This window comes from Channa argus, chromosome 7 (genome assembly GCF_033026475.1).
Source record: "Channa argus isolate prfri chromosome 7, Channa argus male v1.0, whole genome shotgun sequence".
Classification (NCBI taxonomy): Eukaryota; Metazoa; Chordata; class Actinopteri; order Anabantiformes; family Channidae; genus Channa; species Channa argus.
In genome coordinates, this window is record NC_090203.1 from 3,323,505 (window position 1) to 3,340,877 (window position 17,373).

Here is a 17,373-nt window from a genome sequence, read left to right on the forward strand (position 1 = left end):
GGCCGCCATCAGCAGCCAGAAAACCTCCGGCTGTCTAGTCAGCAGCAGCAGCAGGGCGCCAACATGAGGAGGAGGGGGAGGGTTACACAGGGGTGGGAGGGTGGTACTCACTGACAGCCTATAGTTCTGCATCATTTTATCAAACTCCTCGTCAATTTTTTTGTATTTCTCCTCAGTGCGGGGGGTGAGGGAGAAGGGCTCCTCGGGGTCTGGGCTCTCAGAGTCCCGGTGCTCTTTCTTGTTCAGAGCCTTCGTTCCCCAAACAAAAGAAGAAGAAGAAGAGGGAGTAGAAGAAGAAAAAGAAGAGGGCAGACAGAGAGGGAGAGGTAGATAGAGAAAGACAAGAAGAAGAGGAGAAAGGGTAGGTTAGATAAGGTGATAAAAGTGTGACAGTACTCACGCCGTAGCGTTTGAAGAGGCTGTCCAGGTCCTCTGTCTTGCGGTACTTGTCTTCATTTAGCGGGCTTTGGTCGATGGAGTCGTCGCCGTCGGGCTCGGGGCTGTTGCAGCCATTAAAGCCTTTCTTTCGCAACGTCTGAAGCGGCCAGAGAGGGGTAGAGGAGGAGAAGGAGGAGGCACATTTACAAAAAAAAGTGACACCACTTTCATTTCTCAAACACATACGATCAACCTGATTGCAGCAAAAGTACAGACTCACACACTCGGTTTACTTTATCAGAGTGAAGCAGTAAAAGTCAGTTGAACAATTGACCCAGATGGTGACATACAAGAGGTCATTTTTTTCTTAGCAGTGTCGTTAAGGACTCGCAGAAAAGGCTTTCTGACCAGCCTTGTTCGATTTGTGAGGTCAACGTTCATGAAAAGGAGTTATTACTGCCAAATCTGCACCGGAGGTCATGGATTACAAGGGTGAAGAAACTACAGACTCCCATTCCGAGCTTTGAAATCAGAGGATGTGGCCTGAGCAAACCAGCACCTCCATCTTTACCGTCTGCGGTAGCTTCCCGTGGCACTTCTACAGGGCGAGACACTGTGCAAGTCTGAGCTGCATGTCAGAAGACATGCATCACACCTCTGCACACACCGACTAATCAACAGTGTTGGTAATTGGTGTGAAGCTTTTCACTGGGGAAAGTGGTTGAGCAAAGCAAAAAGAGTAAAGGCTGAGGAAGAAGGCGTGCGGCGGTGTTAGCGCCGCAGCTAACGGCAGTCAGGTTGTGTCAGTATTGGCACGCTTCAGGGTGAGAAGAAAAAGAGGAAAGCGTGGGGAGCGAGAGACGGAGATAGAGGCTCTTATTTTGAGAGGATTCTGCTAAACAAGATTTGCCGTTAAGTAGCTTTGCCCGGTGGGCCCTTGACCACGCAGCCAAGCAGATAGATCCTGGCAGCAGAATGGATCTTAAACCAGAGCTGAGGAGCTTTCTGTGGTCCAAATTCAAGCTTTAGCCCTGAGTGGTCCAAAAAGAAGAAAATCCCTCACCTTAAAATCTATGACTGACCGATCTACGGTCGGTCTATACACTGATAGATTTTATGAACTGAACTGGTAAGAATTAACAAAAGAAAGAAAAAAAAACTGGCACAATGCTGCACTTAAATCAAGAAACATTAAAATGTAGTGTGAACAATTAATTATAGTGCTGCACGATGAATCTAATCACAGTGTCAGCATATGTGATTACAATAAACGACTGCAAAAAGCTGTAATTCAATTATTAGTGACACTGTATCTAGACTTCGTTACTCTACAGACCCCTTCAGCAACTTAGAATCAAAAACATGACTAGCAAAAAATTCTGTGCTTTTCTTGAGGACTGTTGCTATTTGTCAGAGCGTGTTCTCTACTGTGATCGTTGTATGTGATTAATTTTATTTTCTGTAAAAACTGTAGTGGCATCATGACATCACCCATACATAGATTTAGAAGAGCCCACATCTACGGCCTTGTAGCAACTTGTTTAGTAAGTTTTATTTACTTTCCATCTAAAATAATTTACTTACAAACTAGCATAAAATAAAAATGTGTCTTTGAGGTGAAAAATATATACTTCAAAATCATCAAGAATCTGTCCATTGTCCAATCAAGGAAGCAGCCTTTTGATCTGGTTTAATATATTACAATGTCCTCAATAATTGCAAAGTGACCTTTTCGACATACTGTGGAGTTCTTAGTTTAGTTTTTCTTTTTTAAAATACAAATTGTGTGTTTATTAGATCGTGGACAACCATTTAGGAATTTTTATTTCTTTTTTATTTCCAATATAATTTCAAGTATTTTTTTCCCCCCACAGTCCATTGTTTGTCATGGAAATCTGTTGCCTGCACTGTTAACACACTGCTGAGACACAATTATAGTGAAGATGTAACAAACACACATAGTGGAGCTACAATAACAATTTTAAATTAAAATGTAATTTCAAGTTGGCTTGCTTGTTTAATGAATCCAATTTTCAATTTTCTTTTATTTTCCATTTGTTCTCAACCAACTCCTGAAAAACTTTTCTGGCTCTCTGCTTGTTAAATGTCCCACTTTCGCTGCCTATTACACAGTATGTACTGGATGGGCACTGGATGTTTAGCTTGTTTGCTGAAAAAAGTTGCCTTAGGCTGCAAAGTTCCTAAAATACTGAGCAAATAATTTGAAAGACAATATAATATAGTAGGTTTGAGAGAAGCTTACTATGCACGGTTCCAACAGTGTTTAATTCTTTTAATTTAAATACCAATCAGAAATGAATGGACATAAATGGAAATCAGAAATAGTAAATGTCTATATTATATATCGACATATATATAATATACTATAATTAACTGTTCACTCTACATTTTATATATATATTATAATGCATTTCAAACTGGTAGAAAGTAGAAAGTGCAAAAGTGAAACATGATTTTTGGTTATAATTTAAAAAAAAAAAAAAACAGCAACAAAGTTTTGGTCCTGTAAAGGCTCAATTTCCACAACATGCAATAACAGATCTTTACAGTGTATCAATTCATAGGTTAACTCTAAGGAACAAAGTATTCTATGATTATATTCAATATTTCACACGCTGTGTTCGGTTTAATTAACAACCACCTGCTGTGTCAAGTGAGACTGCAGTGTAGTGGTGGTCTGATTAAAACACAAGCGTGTGTTTCCCGACTCCCACTGCTAAGTGAAAATGATTCAACTGCATGAAATTCAGTCTCGAACGCGGAGCCGGCGGGAACTTGTACCTGCAAGAGCTCCCGACTAAACCCAGAGGGGGCAGAGACACGGATTCTTTTAATTTTGGATGAATTGGCCTTAAAACCTCAAAAATGGTGAAGGGCAAGAGGGTAATGATGCCATTTGGATGTCAGGGTAAAGGCAGTTTTAGTAACAATAACAAAAGCGCTCTTTGATATAAATCTCATTAAAAATCCGAGCCGTTATTATCATTCCAGTGTCAAAGCTGCGTTTCATCTACCCACAGAAACAGGTTATTAGACAGATTTGTTCCAACACGGAGACGGTCGCCTGATTCAGCTGTTCACTAGAACAGGTCAGAGCTCTGATTTGCAGCTTAATGGAATGGTAACGTGCAGGAGTCCATAGTTCATAGAAAACACACTCTGTGGAGGGAGCTGCAGTGTGTGTGTGTGTGTGTGTGTGTGTGTGTGTGTGTGTGTGTAAACTCTGACCTACAATGAAAATAAGGAACCAAAGGAAAAAAATTTAAAATAAAACATCTTCAACATGACAATGGCGGCATGTGACAGAGGGCGGGGTGGAGGACGTGATCGAAGCATGGACCTCCTGCCCCCAGACTGTGGGGACACAAAGAGATAAAGAGCCTGCAAACAAAAGTGTGATGACACTAGATGTTCACATGGACCGACACGTACTGCACATGCATTTGTGTGAGGACTCTCAATGTGCGCTAGCGTGCGTTCACAGTTTGTTTTATGAGACGTGGATTTATGTCAGTGTGGTTCTGTTTTTGAGCAGAGAGCAGCTGTAGCACTGCGAAGCAATTTCCCCCAGGATTAATAAAGTTCTTTCAATCTGGAATTCCTAGCAATGCTAGGCTGACCCTCCGAGTGTCTCTGGAGGAAGTGGGGACCAGACAAAATGTCCCCACTGTCACCACGTTTCTAAAAGGAACATGGTGTTTCTGTAGATACTCTCCTCTCCTCTCTCCCTCTCTCACACACTCTTGATATTTTTTGGACACAAGCTCGTCTCTCTCATCCTCTCATGTAAACACAACAGATATTTTGTGAACATTACAGTGCAAACACGGGCATGTTTCCCTCTGTCACATTGAATATTTTGTGTTACATTACAGTACACACACATATGCTGTGTGTCTCTCTCTCTCTCACACACACACACACACACACCCTCTGTAGTCCGCTGATCAGCTTGTCTCTCAGTCAGTTAGCCATCTGTTCACCTGTCCGCCGCTTCTCTCTCTCCCCCTCTCTGGCGCTCTATTGTGTTGCCAGGGTAAGATTCACCCTGCAGAGCAGCACGCCGGCCTCTGACTGGCTGCAGTGGCTGATAAGCCCCACCCCCACCTCCCTCCCTCCCTTCCCTCCCCTCTGGCTCGCTCACTCGCCCACCCGCCTGTCCGCCCGCCCTCTGTTTCCAGCTCTCCACGAAACACTGCTGCTCCCCCTCTCTCGCTCGCCATCTCATCCCTCGGCCCACCACCTTTAACGCTGCTCTCGCTCTCTCACAGAAAAGTGCAAAGTCTCACACTCGTCCTTCTGTGTTTTTTGCCCTTAACATCTCTCCCCATTTCTTTTAATGTCTCCATGGGAGACACTCCCCGGTCGCTCATTTCCTCTCGTCCTCCTTCTCTCTCTCCATCTCATCTTTTTGTTCCCACCACTCTCTCGCTCGCTGTCCTCTTCTGACCCGTTCCCTGAGCTTTCCCATCATAACTTTTCTCCCCCCTCCTCTCTTCATCCCTTGCTACCTTCTTGGGCTGGTTATTAAAACTCTTTTTGCTTCAAGTATCGAAAGCTGTCAGGTGCTGAAAGTTGGCACAAAATGTCACCTCACATTTAGAATCTTAAGGACTTCAATAACCCATCAGTGCCCACGCAGCCCCTCCAGCTCTGACTCTAATTATTTATCCTTGAGCTTTATGGACCTATGACCTGCCTGGTTACGGAAGAAACTGACTATGTGGAACCAAGACAGAAAATGAGAATCATCCGGGAACATAATGGACAGACACAAGATTAATTAATGAAAATGTGTCTGTTTTGTTTGTTTTTTATTTGTGGGGGGGGCGGAGGGTGTTTATTGCTCCTTATTTAGTATCACCACGATCTGAATGAGTCTGGGAATGAGTCAGTAATTCATCCATCAAAAACTTCTAGTACTTAATATGTTTTTAATTGAGTCTTGGCCCTTTTTCGATCTCGAGCTATTAATCATTTTTGTAAGAAGGGTCAGGATTTCACGTTCACAGAATAGTCGGAATGTTGGACATAATTACGTTCACCACAGAAGACATCTTTGTGAATTTCCTGACCTTGAAACGTGGCAGAAATGCTGCTGTAATGATGACAAATCACTTTCATTAACAAAAGATAACTCAACTGTGTGTCCAAGAATGTAAGTGTGTTAACACAGGTGAGACTTTAAATAAAAAAAATAAAAAATAAAAAAAACAGATTAAAGTCCTCTTTAAATGTCTGTAATATTGTACAGCGATTTACTACCCCGAATTCCAAAAAGTGAAGACGATGTGTAAAAAAATAAATAAAATGAATGCAATGATTTGTAAATCTCATCAACCAATATTGTATTCACAATAGAAAATAAACAACACATCAGATGTTGAAACTGAGACATTTTAACATTTGAAAATTAGCTAATTTTGCATTTGATGGCAGGAACACATCTCAAAAAAGTTGGAACAGGGCCAACAACGCTGGAAAAGTAATTGCTGCAAATAAAAAAGTAATGGAGGAGCATTTGACAACTAATTAGGTTAATTGGTAACAGGTCAGTAACATGACTGATACTGAGGCAGAACATCTTGATTGTAAAGATGGGCAGGGGTTCACCAATCTGTGACAAACTGCGTCTAAAAATTGTGGAACACTTCCAGAAATCACTGTCTGTGAGCAGACTTCACTGTTCAATCCACAAATGTAAGTTAAAGCTGCATCATGCAAAGAAGAAGCCAGATGTGAACACGATCCACGAATGCCGCCGTGTTCTCTGGGCCACGGCTCATTTAAAGTGGTCTGAGGCAAAGTGGAAAACTGTTCTGTGGACAGATGAATCACAGTTTGAATTTTTTTTTTCTTTGCAAACTATGGATGTCCTGCGGACTAAATAGAAGAGGGACCATCCAGCTTGTTATCAGCAGACAGTTAGAAAGCCTGCACCTCTGATAGTACGTGGTATTAGTGCCTATGGTGTGGGCAGCGTGAGAAACATATACTCCCACCCAGGGAATCTCTCTTTCAGGAAAGGCTTTGCATATTTCAGCAAGACAGTGCTAAACAATATACTGCATCCACCACAACAGCATGGCTTGGCAGGAGAAGAGTCCGGGTGTTGAACCTGCATAATGCCTGCATGTTTTCACCAATAGAATTTGGTGCATCATAAAACAAAAAATCCGCCAACAAACGCCCAGAACTGTTGAGCAGGTAGGATCCTCCAGGAGAGAAGAATGGGACAACATTCCTCTCCTAAAACTCCAGCAACTGGTCTCCTCACTTCCTGGACGTTTACAGACAGTTTTTTTTAAGATGAGGGGATGCTGCAGAATGGTAAACATCACCCTGTTCCAACTTTTTGGAGATGTGTTAGTAATAGTAGTAAAATGTCTTAGTTTCAATATATAATGTATTATGTTCTATTGTGAATAAAGTATGGGTTAATGAGATCTGCAAATCATTGCATTCTGTTATTATTTACATTTTACTCATCGTCCAAACTTTTTTGACTTTGTGTTGTAGATTTTCAGAAGCTTTTTCTTGACTCTTTTAGGGCTTGGAGTTCAGAGGTTATAGGCTTTTGAGGTCACGTGTCCACAGATGTTCCACAGAATGAGAATGCACCATTGTAATGCTTGCATTAATTCAGTGTGTTTGTGTTTTTTGCTCATGAGAGCTCATAAGGCCTGTCTTGGAGAGTCCTTTAAAAACCATGATACAGGACTGTTTAATTAAACCAATCAGTCACAGACAGAGACTTCAGAGGACCTATGCAGACCGGATTGGCAGGTATAGGGACAGGTGGTTGCAGGGACTTCGTCTTCGTCCAGATTAGGACCCTAAGATCTGGTTTTCTGAAGTCCTGAGCGGGATTATCTGGAGAGGAGTATCTGAAGGCAAACAGAGCCATAACCTTCAACATTGGAGTCTGGAAATTAATTTGCTCAGTGAATGTAGGATTTGTTCAAAGTGTAGAAGTGATTATGGCAGATAACAGAATCTGTTACTTGAGAGGCAAATTCTGCAATATACGAGGCTCCCCTGGCCCGACCCAGGTGTTTTCAGTGTGGCCAAAGTCCTTAAGCCCCTGCTGCAAGGCTCATCTGTGAGGTCTTCCTCCTTTGAGCTGCTTAAAGCAAAAGGGCATCCCCCTTCCCCGCCCATCTTGCTTTCTCTCCTCGGCTATTCATCGGCACTCTTTTAGCGTTTCGCTCGCTTGTGTTCCCTCTGTCTCTCCCTCTCTTCCTTCCCTTGCCCTGATTGGGATCTGTAGTCAAGCGGATTAACATATTCTGGCAGGAAAGGCAGTCTGCCCACACACACACACACACACACACACACACACACACACACACACACACACTCTTTCAAGCAGCACGTGCCTCTCAGAGAGAGGCTGTGTGTGCATATGCACTGCCTCTCAGCCTTGCACTGGAGTGAAGGAATGTCTAACCGTGTGATGAATACTGAATCCATGCACACACAGAAGCACTTAAGTTCACATCTGTGTGTCTAAGCATACAGGGACATTGCTGTGTGCACGTACAGTAAATGCACGGTGGCACACAAGTGTGTATGTGCACGCATGCACCAGTGTGCGTGCCTGCGTGACTATATCCACACTTCATAATTTATACTCAAAAGCACTTGCTTGGAGAGACGCACAGAGGCAGAGCAGCAAATGGGCACATTTTGTGACTATCCAATTATCCCCCATCTCTCTCTCTCTGTACATCTCAGCTCTGCCGCACCATGTGTAGAAAATCTTTCAACTTTACATTTATTGTATAATTCATCCATGAACTGTCATGTTCCCGTGAAAATCTCAACATTCTATGTCAACTGTTTCTCTTAAATATGACCACTTGTGGCCTTTGAATGTACAACGTGATCCAATGTGACCCAAATAACGGCTGAAGAAGCCGAGACAAAAACGCAGCACCTAAACACCAAACATGGGGATAACCAAGGTGCTCAGTGATTAATCAGAAGCCTGAATTGAAAAATATCATGGTTGTATTTAACAGCTGGTCAGTTCAAACAGAAGTAGATAGAAGTGGAGATGGAGATGAGAGGCACAGAGAGTAGGGAAGTCAGACTGAAGTATTTTATATCTTCAATTCAATGTTCTCACGATTACTTTCAGAGACCTACAGTATATGGTCAGGCACATATCTACATTAGAGATCTAGTGAAACTCTACAGTACATCGACAGCAGGTCTGATAAGGTCTGATCCCTGATCAGGCTTTGTGCAACACAAACACTTTGACCTGGATGAGATGCGGTAACAAGATGAAACACTGTGACAGAGGCTGTCGCATCTGGATGTTCTACAAAAGCAAAAAGATTCAAGGTGAACAAGGCAAAAATAAGCAAGGTTACTGCTAACGTTAGGTTTAATGGTTTAAATTATAAAGTAATGGAGGCGTGTTTGCCTGTTTGCATGACAAACTGTGTGTCTTGTGAGGTTTATTATCACAGGAACAAAATTCCTTTGATAATTCCCTCCCCCAGAAATTTTTTCCAATTATCGCTTGCTCGCACAACTCCATTGGAAAAAAAAATTCTAAAATCACTGCAATACCCAATGCAATTTTTGTTTTTAACGTTCCGGTGAAATCAAGAATTTCAAGCAACAACAAACCTCAATAAGTCTGCAAAGTGTGACTGACTAATTCAAATGCCAAATGTCACAGTTACAGATGCAAAAATACAAAGGATGAATGACAAACCGTTGCAGCAGACGACACCACTACCTGCTTAACAAGAACGTGTTGCAACACATCGGGCAACGAGATAAAACTGAATACAGCTGCAGGATACGTTTTCTAAATGCATCCCATTCAATAAAGGAGACAGGTGTGGTAACTTAAAGTAGAAGCGCAGTATTGAAGTCAGTATAGAAGGGAAGCTCCCATGTAGGCCACACACACACACACACACACACACACAGGTCGACACACAACCGAGGGGCTCAACAGGCCTGAATATTGTATGAGGTGTTCTCATGGGCCACTGCAGAGCGTGCAAACAGAGCGAGATGTGGACTTATGCATGCACGCACACACACACACAAAGAGACAGAGCGACACACTTGAAAACACAAACACATGTATGCACACAAACAGGGCCAGTGGAGCTTGAGCTGATGTGACCCAGAGCAGCCCAACACCCTGCCACAACACACACACACACACACACACTTTAAGAGCCATCTGCAGCTGGAGATACAGCCTACAGAAAGGCTTCAGTGCTGACAGACAGACGGAAAGAGAAGGACAGCAGAGGAATGAAGGGAAAAACTGTTGTGACACAGTGAGTCAGGACATTTGGAGGAAAGAAACTCTGCTGCACCGATCTCACCTTCAGCTCACTCAAAACCAAAACTGCTTCACCAACACCTTCCACGAGCTTTTAGCTTAAGGGCATAAGTCCTCAATGGCTGTACCCTGTTTCGGAAGCAGAGACCTTGAGCCCATTTTCAGCCACATACTGTATAACATACACATAACTAGTTCACTCCATGCACTGACTTCAGTTGTATCTGAAGCTAATGCTTCCTTTTCCACATTCCTGTTTCTCTTTCCAACACACCTGAGCTTCAAAATTATTGAAAAAAAAAACAAAACAAATTAATAATAGTTGGCCTGAGATGCATTTCTCCCACATTACAGAACAAAGTCGCCCTTCACACTGTTTGTAAAGGACTAGCTGGGATGTCCACTGCATAACTTGACACAACTGGAAACCAGTGACTGCATTATTATTCAGTGAAAGCTGTGCAGCTTTTGTTTGACTATTAAGTGACAAAAATGTCTGCTCCAATTTATCTGCTGTTATCAGTGAGTGCAGCATTGGTCTGAATGTAGAATAACAATGTTTCTGTATGTAAAAGTGTAAAAGTTCTGCTCAGTTTAACATTTCTGGTGATTTCCGCTACATTTTCTTTAGTAAATAGATTTTTGAAAGTACACAGATCAGAATCTCTCTTCTTCAACTGAAGCATTTCATGTTTGAAGGATGAGAACTCTGTTAGCATCCAGGGGAAACTTTCCAAAACACCACTGATCTCAAAGTGTTTTTATCTATAAAAGTCTGCATTTTAAATGTAGGAAGTCATGGAAAAATGTCAAAACCATCTTGTAGTGTATAATCCGGATTAATATGGTATTGAACCAACGTTGGAACTTTTGGAGCCAAATTTACACCGTGGTTCCTACTGGTCAAAATGACTCGCAGCTGTATTTCAAGCACCCAGCACCAGCTACTGTAGCTTCCTGTTTACAGTAGCTGTTTATGGACGACTTCAAACAACCAGAAGAAAAGAAAAATGCCCTAAAGCAACAGTTAGAGGTCAGAGGAACATCCCAGGGGATCGCGAGATGAATCAAACTTTCTGAAATTTTGGAATCTGGGCTTCTTCCAATAACGTATTTCATTAAAAAAAAAAAAGGGCCTAAAAGGGAAATTAAAACTCATCATTTGGAGTCAAAGTTCTCCACTCCTGAGACTTTGATGTGAATCAAAAGCTGGTAGAGAGCAAAACTTTGAAATTGTTATTTAATTCTATTCGAACATTCTCGCTTTTGTTAGCAGTTGCGGGAGTTTAGGAGAAGTTCATAACATAAGAGTCCTGGGGTTCACACCCAGTGAAATAACTCTTTTTAGTCAGTTTTGATTTAAGATTATGGCCAAATCACCGTCCAACCAAATGTGGGCAAAATGGAAGCATTTTATAATGTATGTTTCAGTCTGAAGGAAAATATGCGATTGACAAATTTTTAAAAATGCAGATGACTTTCATATTTAAACACACTGGGACTTGGTAGAGCATGAACTCCTGTATCATTATGTGCAAAACAAGAAGCAATATCCAGCCTTAGATAAACACTCTGTATAAAGTGCTGCACTGCAATGCTCATGCTGCTCGCTAAATCAAACCTCACAACCTCATGTGCAATTCATGAGATTGCCATTGTGTATAAAAGGGTCAGAAAGACATGTATATGTGCTGTATGTTCTGTCGAGCTCACAAAATATTCCTATTACAAAAAAAAAAAAAAAAAAGAAATTAAAATAGATGTAAATGATTGGCCTCCTGACTTCTCTTCGAAACTTATCGCCGACCTCTCTTCCAGTCACTATGCAAAACGAAGGAATATGATATTTCAGATTCTCCACAGGCTCTTCCTATATCTGGTGGCCATTTTGTGCAAAGGTGGTTTCCAGTTGGTTCCAGGCGTTGTCCCTTGGCTCGTTGCATTTGTTGCTGGAGAGGCCTCTGGGTAGCAACGGGACCCATGCCAGAGGGGTAAGGCATGGAGGAGGGGTGAGGCCCAGCTGTCCCTACCTCTGCCCTCCCTGTAAGATAGCAGGCGCTTTGCCATAGTGCAGACACAAACACTGGGATAAACTGGACTCAACAGCTCCATGCTGGACCAGACTGGACTGGACTAGAGTGAACCGGATGGGACTAGAATAATTATAAATAATATATTAGAATAAAGTAGCTTGGATTTAAGGGGGTGAAGGTAGTTTTACATAAGGTTTTTGGTTTGAAGATATGGATGAAAGTCTGTTTCCGCTTCTTTTTACAAAAATCTGGATTAAAGATAAATCAATCAATCAATCAAAATCAATAGAACTGCAAAAATTAAAACATCATCTGAGGCTTGACTTCAGACCATCCTGGAACTTAAGACATGGGCAGCAGCTCATACTCTTTAAATCAAGAGTAGCCTTAAATAAACTGGACAGAACTAAATTACTTTAAATGTGAATGAGTCTGAAGAGCTCGAGATTAGATTAGCTCAGATTAAATCGTACTGACGCCACTGTGGAAACTGAAGTCTAGTTTCAGTGCCGACTAGACAGACGATTCACCAACAAAGATCTGAGTAAAGAATATCAACTCATTCGTGAGTCATCAACAGGTTGTCAGTAAGGTCCACTTAACTGCATCTGGATTAAATCAACATGTTACATCAAGTCAAATCCAACTCTTTTTGATCGTGTAAAGACTTCCCACAGTTTTCACAAATCCTGCTCCCACGCTTTACCTCTATGATGTCGGCGTTGGTCCGACTCTCGTGCGGCTCGTTGTACTCCGTGTACTTGAGCAGGACCTTGTCCATGTCAGTGCTGGCATATTGGAACAGCTTGTTGGAGTGGTTGAAGATGATGAGGGCGATCTCGCAGTCGCACAGGACGCTCAGCTCGTAAGCCTTCTTCATCAGGCCGAACTTCCGCTTGGTGAATGTCACCTGGTGCGGACAGATGGAAAGACGGGGGTGAGGGAACAAGTGAAAATGAAAAGAAAGAGAAATGGGACAAGGTGTCAGCAAATATTTAATTTACTACAGAAGAGTAAGAAAGTACCATTTTCTAGTGCAGCCTCCTGCCTCAACTTTTGATACTGATTCTTTAAAATATGTGAAACTGACCAGGGAACAAAGTAGATTTGGGTGCATACAGGAAGTGATCACAAAACTTACCTTTTTTTATTCCAAAATGGATTAAATTCATTATTTTCCTCACAATTCTACAAACAATACCCCATAATGACAACGTGAAAGAAGTTTGTTTGAAATCTTTGCAAATTTATTAAGAATAAAAAAAAAAATGAAAAAAATTTATATAAGTATTCACCGACTTTGATTAATACTTAATATTTGAAGCACCTTTAGCACCAATTACAGTCTCAAGTCTTTTTGAGAACGATGCTACAAGCTCGGTGCATCTTTGGCCAGTTTCTCCCATTCTTGCACTGTAACTACATAGCTGGATATTTTTTCCAGAGAACTATGTCTAGTTGGGGCCCGTTTGCCATTAATGTTTCACGATGTGGTTGCAGAGCAGGACCCAGAGCCCCCCGAGGACATGCAATGGATTACAAATATTTATTTTAAGAACTGCCTTCAATACGCCACAGATTTCTCACGGGAGTGTGAAAGGTAACAAATGGACAAATTGCAGCCGTTTAGAAATGAATGACAGATAACTGATAATCATCTTCATTTCCCATCGAGGTTCTCTCCAAACAAAACTGCGCAAGCCGAGTTAAAAATAAACCACTTAAACCAGACTCTAATCCTTTTCACAAACATGTCTGACTTACATGTACCAGCAACGAAGCCAACTTTCTGTTGCCTCTGTCTGACTATGAGGGCTGAAGTCGTTTTTCAGTACAAAAGTACAGTAGTGTGCATTACATTATTGTATTTAGTGTGAGTGGCTTGTAGGTGTGAGTTTTGGTTGGTATTCACTGTTTACACAGGTGTTTGCCCAGCTTAAAAAAATAAAAATAAAAAATAGAACCCACATATTTTTATATAAAAATAAAAAATACAAATAAAAAATACAAAATAATTATTTTTGGTAAAATGGAATAAACTATTTTATCCACATCTGTAATATATTCGAATAGTTTAAAAAGAACTAAACAAAACCTTTTTAAATAGGAATTAAGTTATAATCGAAACATTTTACAATTTTTTTTTTTTTATTTTGTTTTTGCGTAAAATACAGTTATACAAATGATCCTGCAGCAATAGATAAACTGGATGCATGTGGACAGACCCTGTGTGCAAACCAGTCCAAACCGTTGTGTCTCTTTAAAACACATTTACATGCTTTGACCATAATAGTCACAGCTTTACAAGACAGGACAGAATTTAAAATATAGTTTGACATTTTGAGAAACTTGCTCAGGAGAGTTAATAAAAATAAAGTTCACTAATAATTACTGGGTGTTTCCTCTATTTTTATTTATTTTTTTATTCAAAACAAGGGGAAAAAAAGAAAAAAAAGTAAATCCGTGGTGGTTGTATTTGCTGGACTGTTGCTTTCTAGCTCAGGAACAGTGATTTTTTTGAAGTCCTGTCACCAACCTCACACGGACTCAGTCTCACGCTTTTATTGCAACAAAGTGAAAAAGCATCTTTCTCAAAGTTAAGATTTTCCATATTTCAAGACCCTAACACACTATTCTATTGTGGTGCATTGAGTCTGATGGTTTGCAGGGCATCATTGGTTCGTTAGGGGTCAGTGGTTCGAGTCCTGCTCCCTCCTAGCTATGGGTCGAGACAACACATTGAAGACGCTGAACCCTAAGTTGCTCCCCGCAGGTCAGGTGAGCACCTTGCATGGCAGCCACCGTCATCGCCGCGTGAATGGATGAATGAGAAGCAACATCTAACGTGGTTTTGATGAAAAGTGCTACATAAGCAGGCCATTTACCATCTGGGACTAAACAAGGCTGATAGCTTAAAGTGTTAAACATACAAGACAGACATTTTGAGGAGACAGCCTTCCACACAGTGCGTCTCAACATGCCCTCTTCCAAGTCCTCAATTTGTATTTTACACACTTTCTTTTCCCTCCACTCACTTCTTCCCTCTCCCGTCACATTCACTCTCCTCGTCGCTTTCACACTCTGTTGTGCTCTTTTCCATGCTTTCGTTCTATGTCACACACGCTCTCGTGCTCTCTTTTCCACACTCTCCTTCTGTCACACGTTATTTCTCCCTTTCCCTCACACACACACACACTTTTGTACAAGCCTCCTCAGTTACGAAGAAGCGGAACAGAACTGGGAGTTTGAGCTGAAGCACAGGGTCCCTTGTTGTGTGCTTGGCTTTAGAAGCGCTTCCCTGCTACAACCCAACTGGTATTTACAATCCGGGGAGATTTAGCTTTGTTTGGATTAAACATACAGGATTGCACAAACACACACACACACACACAAAGAAAAGGGTTAAGAGGAAGACAAAAAAGCTTCAGGTAGAGCTGCAGTGTCTGGTGTCTGATCTAGGAGAAACAGATTAAATGTTTACACAGATGGGGAGGTGGAATAAGCTGAAGCTGTTCAAAGAAGCAGAAAAGTCAGAAGCATGCCACTCTGCCAGTCAAGCCCACGAATGACATCAATGCATTTTCCATTACATGTAAAAACACCTGCAGTGACATCACTGGGTGGGGGTGTGGCCTGAAGGGCAGCATTCTTGGAAGTTTGTGCAGTTTTTTGCACAATAGCTTGCAATCCAAGACCTAGTTTCTCTGTGGGGCTGCATTTGCTTTAAAACTGGTTGTGTGTTTTTTACATTTGGAGAATGTACAGTCAGATTCACTTAGAAAACTGCAATACTGTTTTATCAAATTTGTATTTGCATTTACAGACAGAAATAAGTTGATAACCCTTAGGAGGACTGCTGTGAAATTTAGCAAAGACATCAACGTTCACCATCTATGTGTGTGCAAACCTTGATTTTTTACATTGCTGGACTTTAGTTTTGAAAGAATACTTTAAACGTATTTTTCCCCAAACAAGTGTTTCAGATTGGTGGGTGTGTCGTATAATCAGGATTATGATATTACATTTGTGCCAGTAAATTCATAATGAGCTTAATAAAAATAAAAATGAATTCGTAACTTTTCCTTTCCAATCAAAATAACTGTACAATTAGTTTCATTTTCCAAAATAGGAGGAGTTTCATAAAGTAAAATTATAGTTTTTCTGTTGATACTAATAATACTGTACTGTGATGATACCATCTGCACTCAGATATATTTACACTAGCGTTTACCTACAGTGATACACAGTATTTCTTTGGCTGAAAGGAATTTTAATGAATTAAATGAGGAAAGAAAGAGAGGAAACAATAGAGAGGAGATAAGATAGAGACATCGAGGATGAAAGCGAGAAAAGCACCCCCCCCTCCCCCTCCCCCTCCCCTCCCCCTCCCCCTCCCCTCCCCCTCCCCCTCCCCTCCCCCTCCCCCTCCCCCTCCTCTCCCCCTCCCCCTCCCCCTCCCCCTCCCCCTCCTCCTCCCCCCCCTCCTCCATCACTCCACCTTTCATTTCTCTTGCTTCTTTTTACTTCGGCACCTGACACATTTAAGCCTCTCTCATTCCTCCTTCGTCTCTTATTTTGTCGCCCTCATTTTCTCTTCCCTCTCGCTCCCTACCCACCCCACGCACATCCTCCCCTCCTTTCCCCTGCCCGACCGACCACCCGCCTGCCCTCCCCCTCCCCCCTTTCGCACTCGCTCACTCATCGCTTCCTGCTGCCACAAATCAAATTATATCGGGGTCGTATCCATGGGCAACCGACTCCTCTCTTGCCTCCCTTCCGCCCCCCATTTCCCACCTCATCACACACTGCTGCCATCATCTTACCTCTCTCGCTCCCTCTCCCCATCTTTATCTCTCTGCATATCTACATATCTCCCCCATCTCTCCCTCACATACACACACAAACACACACAATGAGCAGCTAAATTATCTGGTGATGTTAGAAAGAGAGGAAATTACGGCTGAGCAGGATGATGAGAGTCGTTGGTGATGAACAGACAAGCCACTGCAAACAACAACAACAACAACAACTGCTCTCCTAACAAACTGTAAGGTCATCCACCGGTGCTGAAAGCAAACATCATGACCTGACCAAAAACAACAAAAAAAAGAAAAATTAAATAAAAATAACATAAAATCCCTGCATTTATTTTTTTCCTTCTTTTGCTAGACAAAAGTGGTCAGCAAGGCAGCGACTCAGTTTTGATCCCCTTGTTTTCCACAAAGGATAAACACGATGGAGGTAATTGACATTAAGAGCGGAACTAGCAGGTAACCAATGGCAACTGAAGAATAAGACATTCTCAGCGAGGAGTGAAAGAAAGAAAAGCAACGAAAAGAAAAAGAAAAAGAAGGAAAGAAAGGGGGCGAGTGCTTTCATTTGAGTGTGTCTTGGCGAGGTTGTGGTTGTGTGGCAGATGGATGAGGAAACCACCACTGACAACCGCAACCTCCTCTCGCTGTTTCCTGTAGCCAGAGCCTCTCTTTTAGAAGCTAGCTTACAGTCTTGCTCACAGGATCAGGTCTGAACCTTCGAAGCAAGATCCCAATCATTGGCATGCTGATTTTTGTTTTTATCTTCACTGATGCTTTGGAGATGATAACAATTGTCACGCACCACTTT

General features: G+C 41.8%; 1 protein-coding gene across 11 annotated transcripts in view; it reads right to left on the reverse strand.

Annotated features, from left to right (window-relative positions):
• Window positions 1-17,373, reverse strand: part of mef2d (myocyte enhancer factor 2d) — a 94,812-nt gene that overhangs the window by 38,105 nt on the left and 39,334 nt on the right. For 4 of the 11 annotated variants that reach the window (XM_067511857.1, XM_067511859.1, XM_067511858.1 and 1 more), the window contains exons 3-5: window positions 12,458-12,661; window positions 401-535; window positions 112-249 (exon numbers count right to left, since the gene is read on the reverse strand). In XM_067511857.1, the coding sequence (XP_067367958.1) occupies window positions 112-249; window positions 401-535; window positions 12,458-12,661 (477 nt within the window). The remainder of the gene's footprint in view (window positions 1-111; window positions 250-400; window positions 536-12,457; window positions 12,662-17,373) is intronic. The other 7 variants (XM_067511861.1, XM_067511863.1, XM_067511868.1 and 4 more) reach the window with 2 other exon arrangements.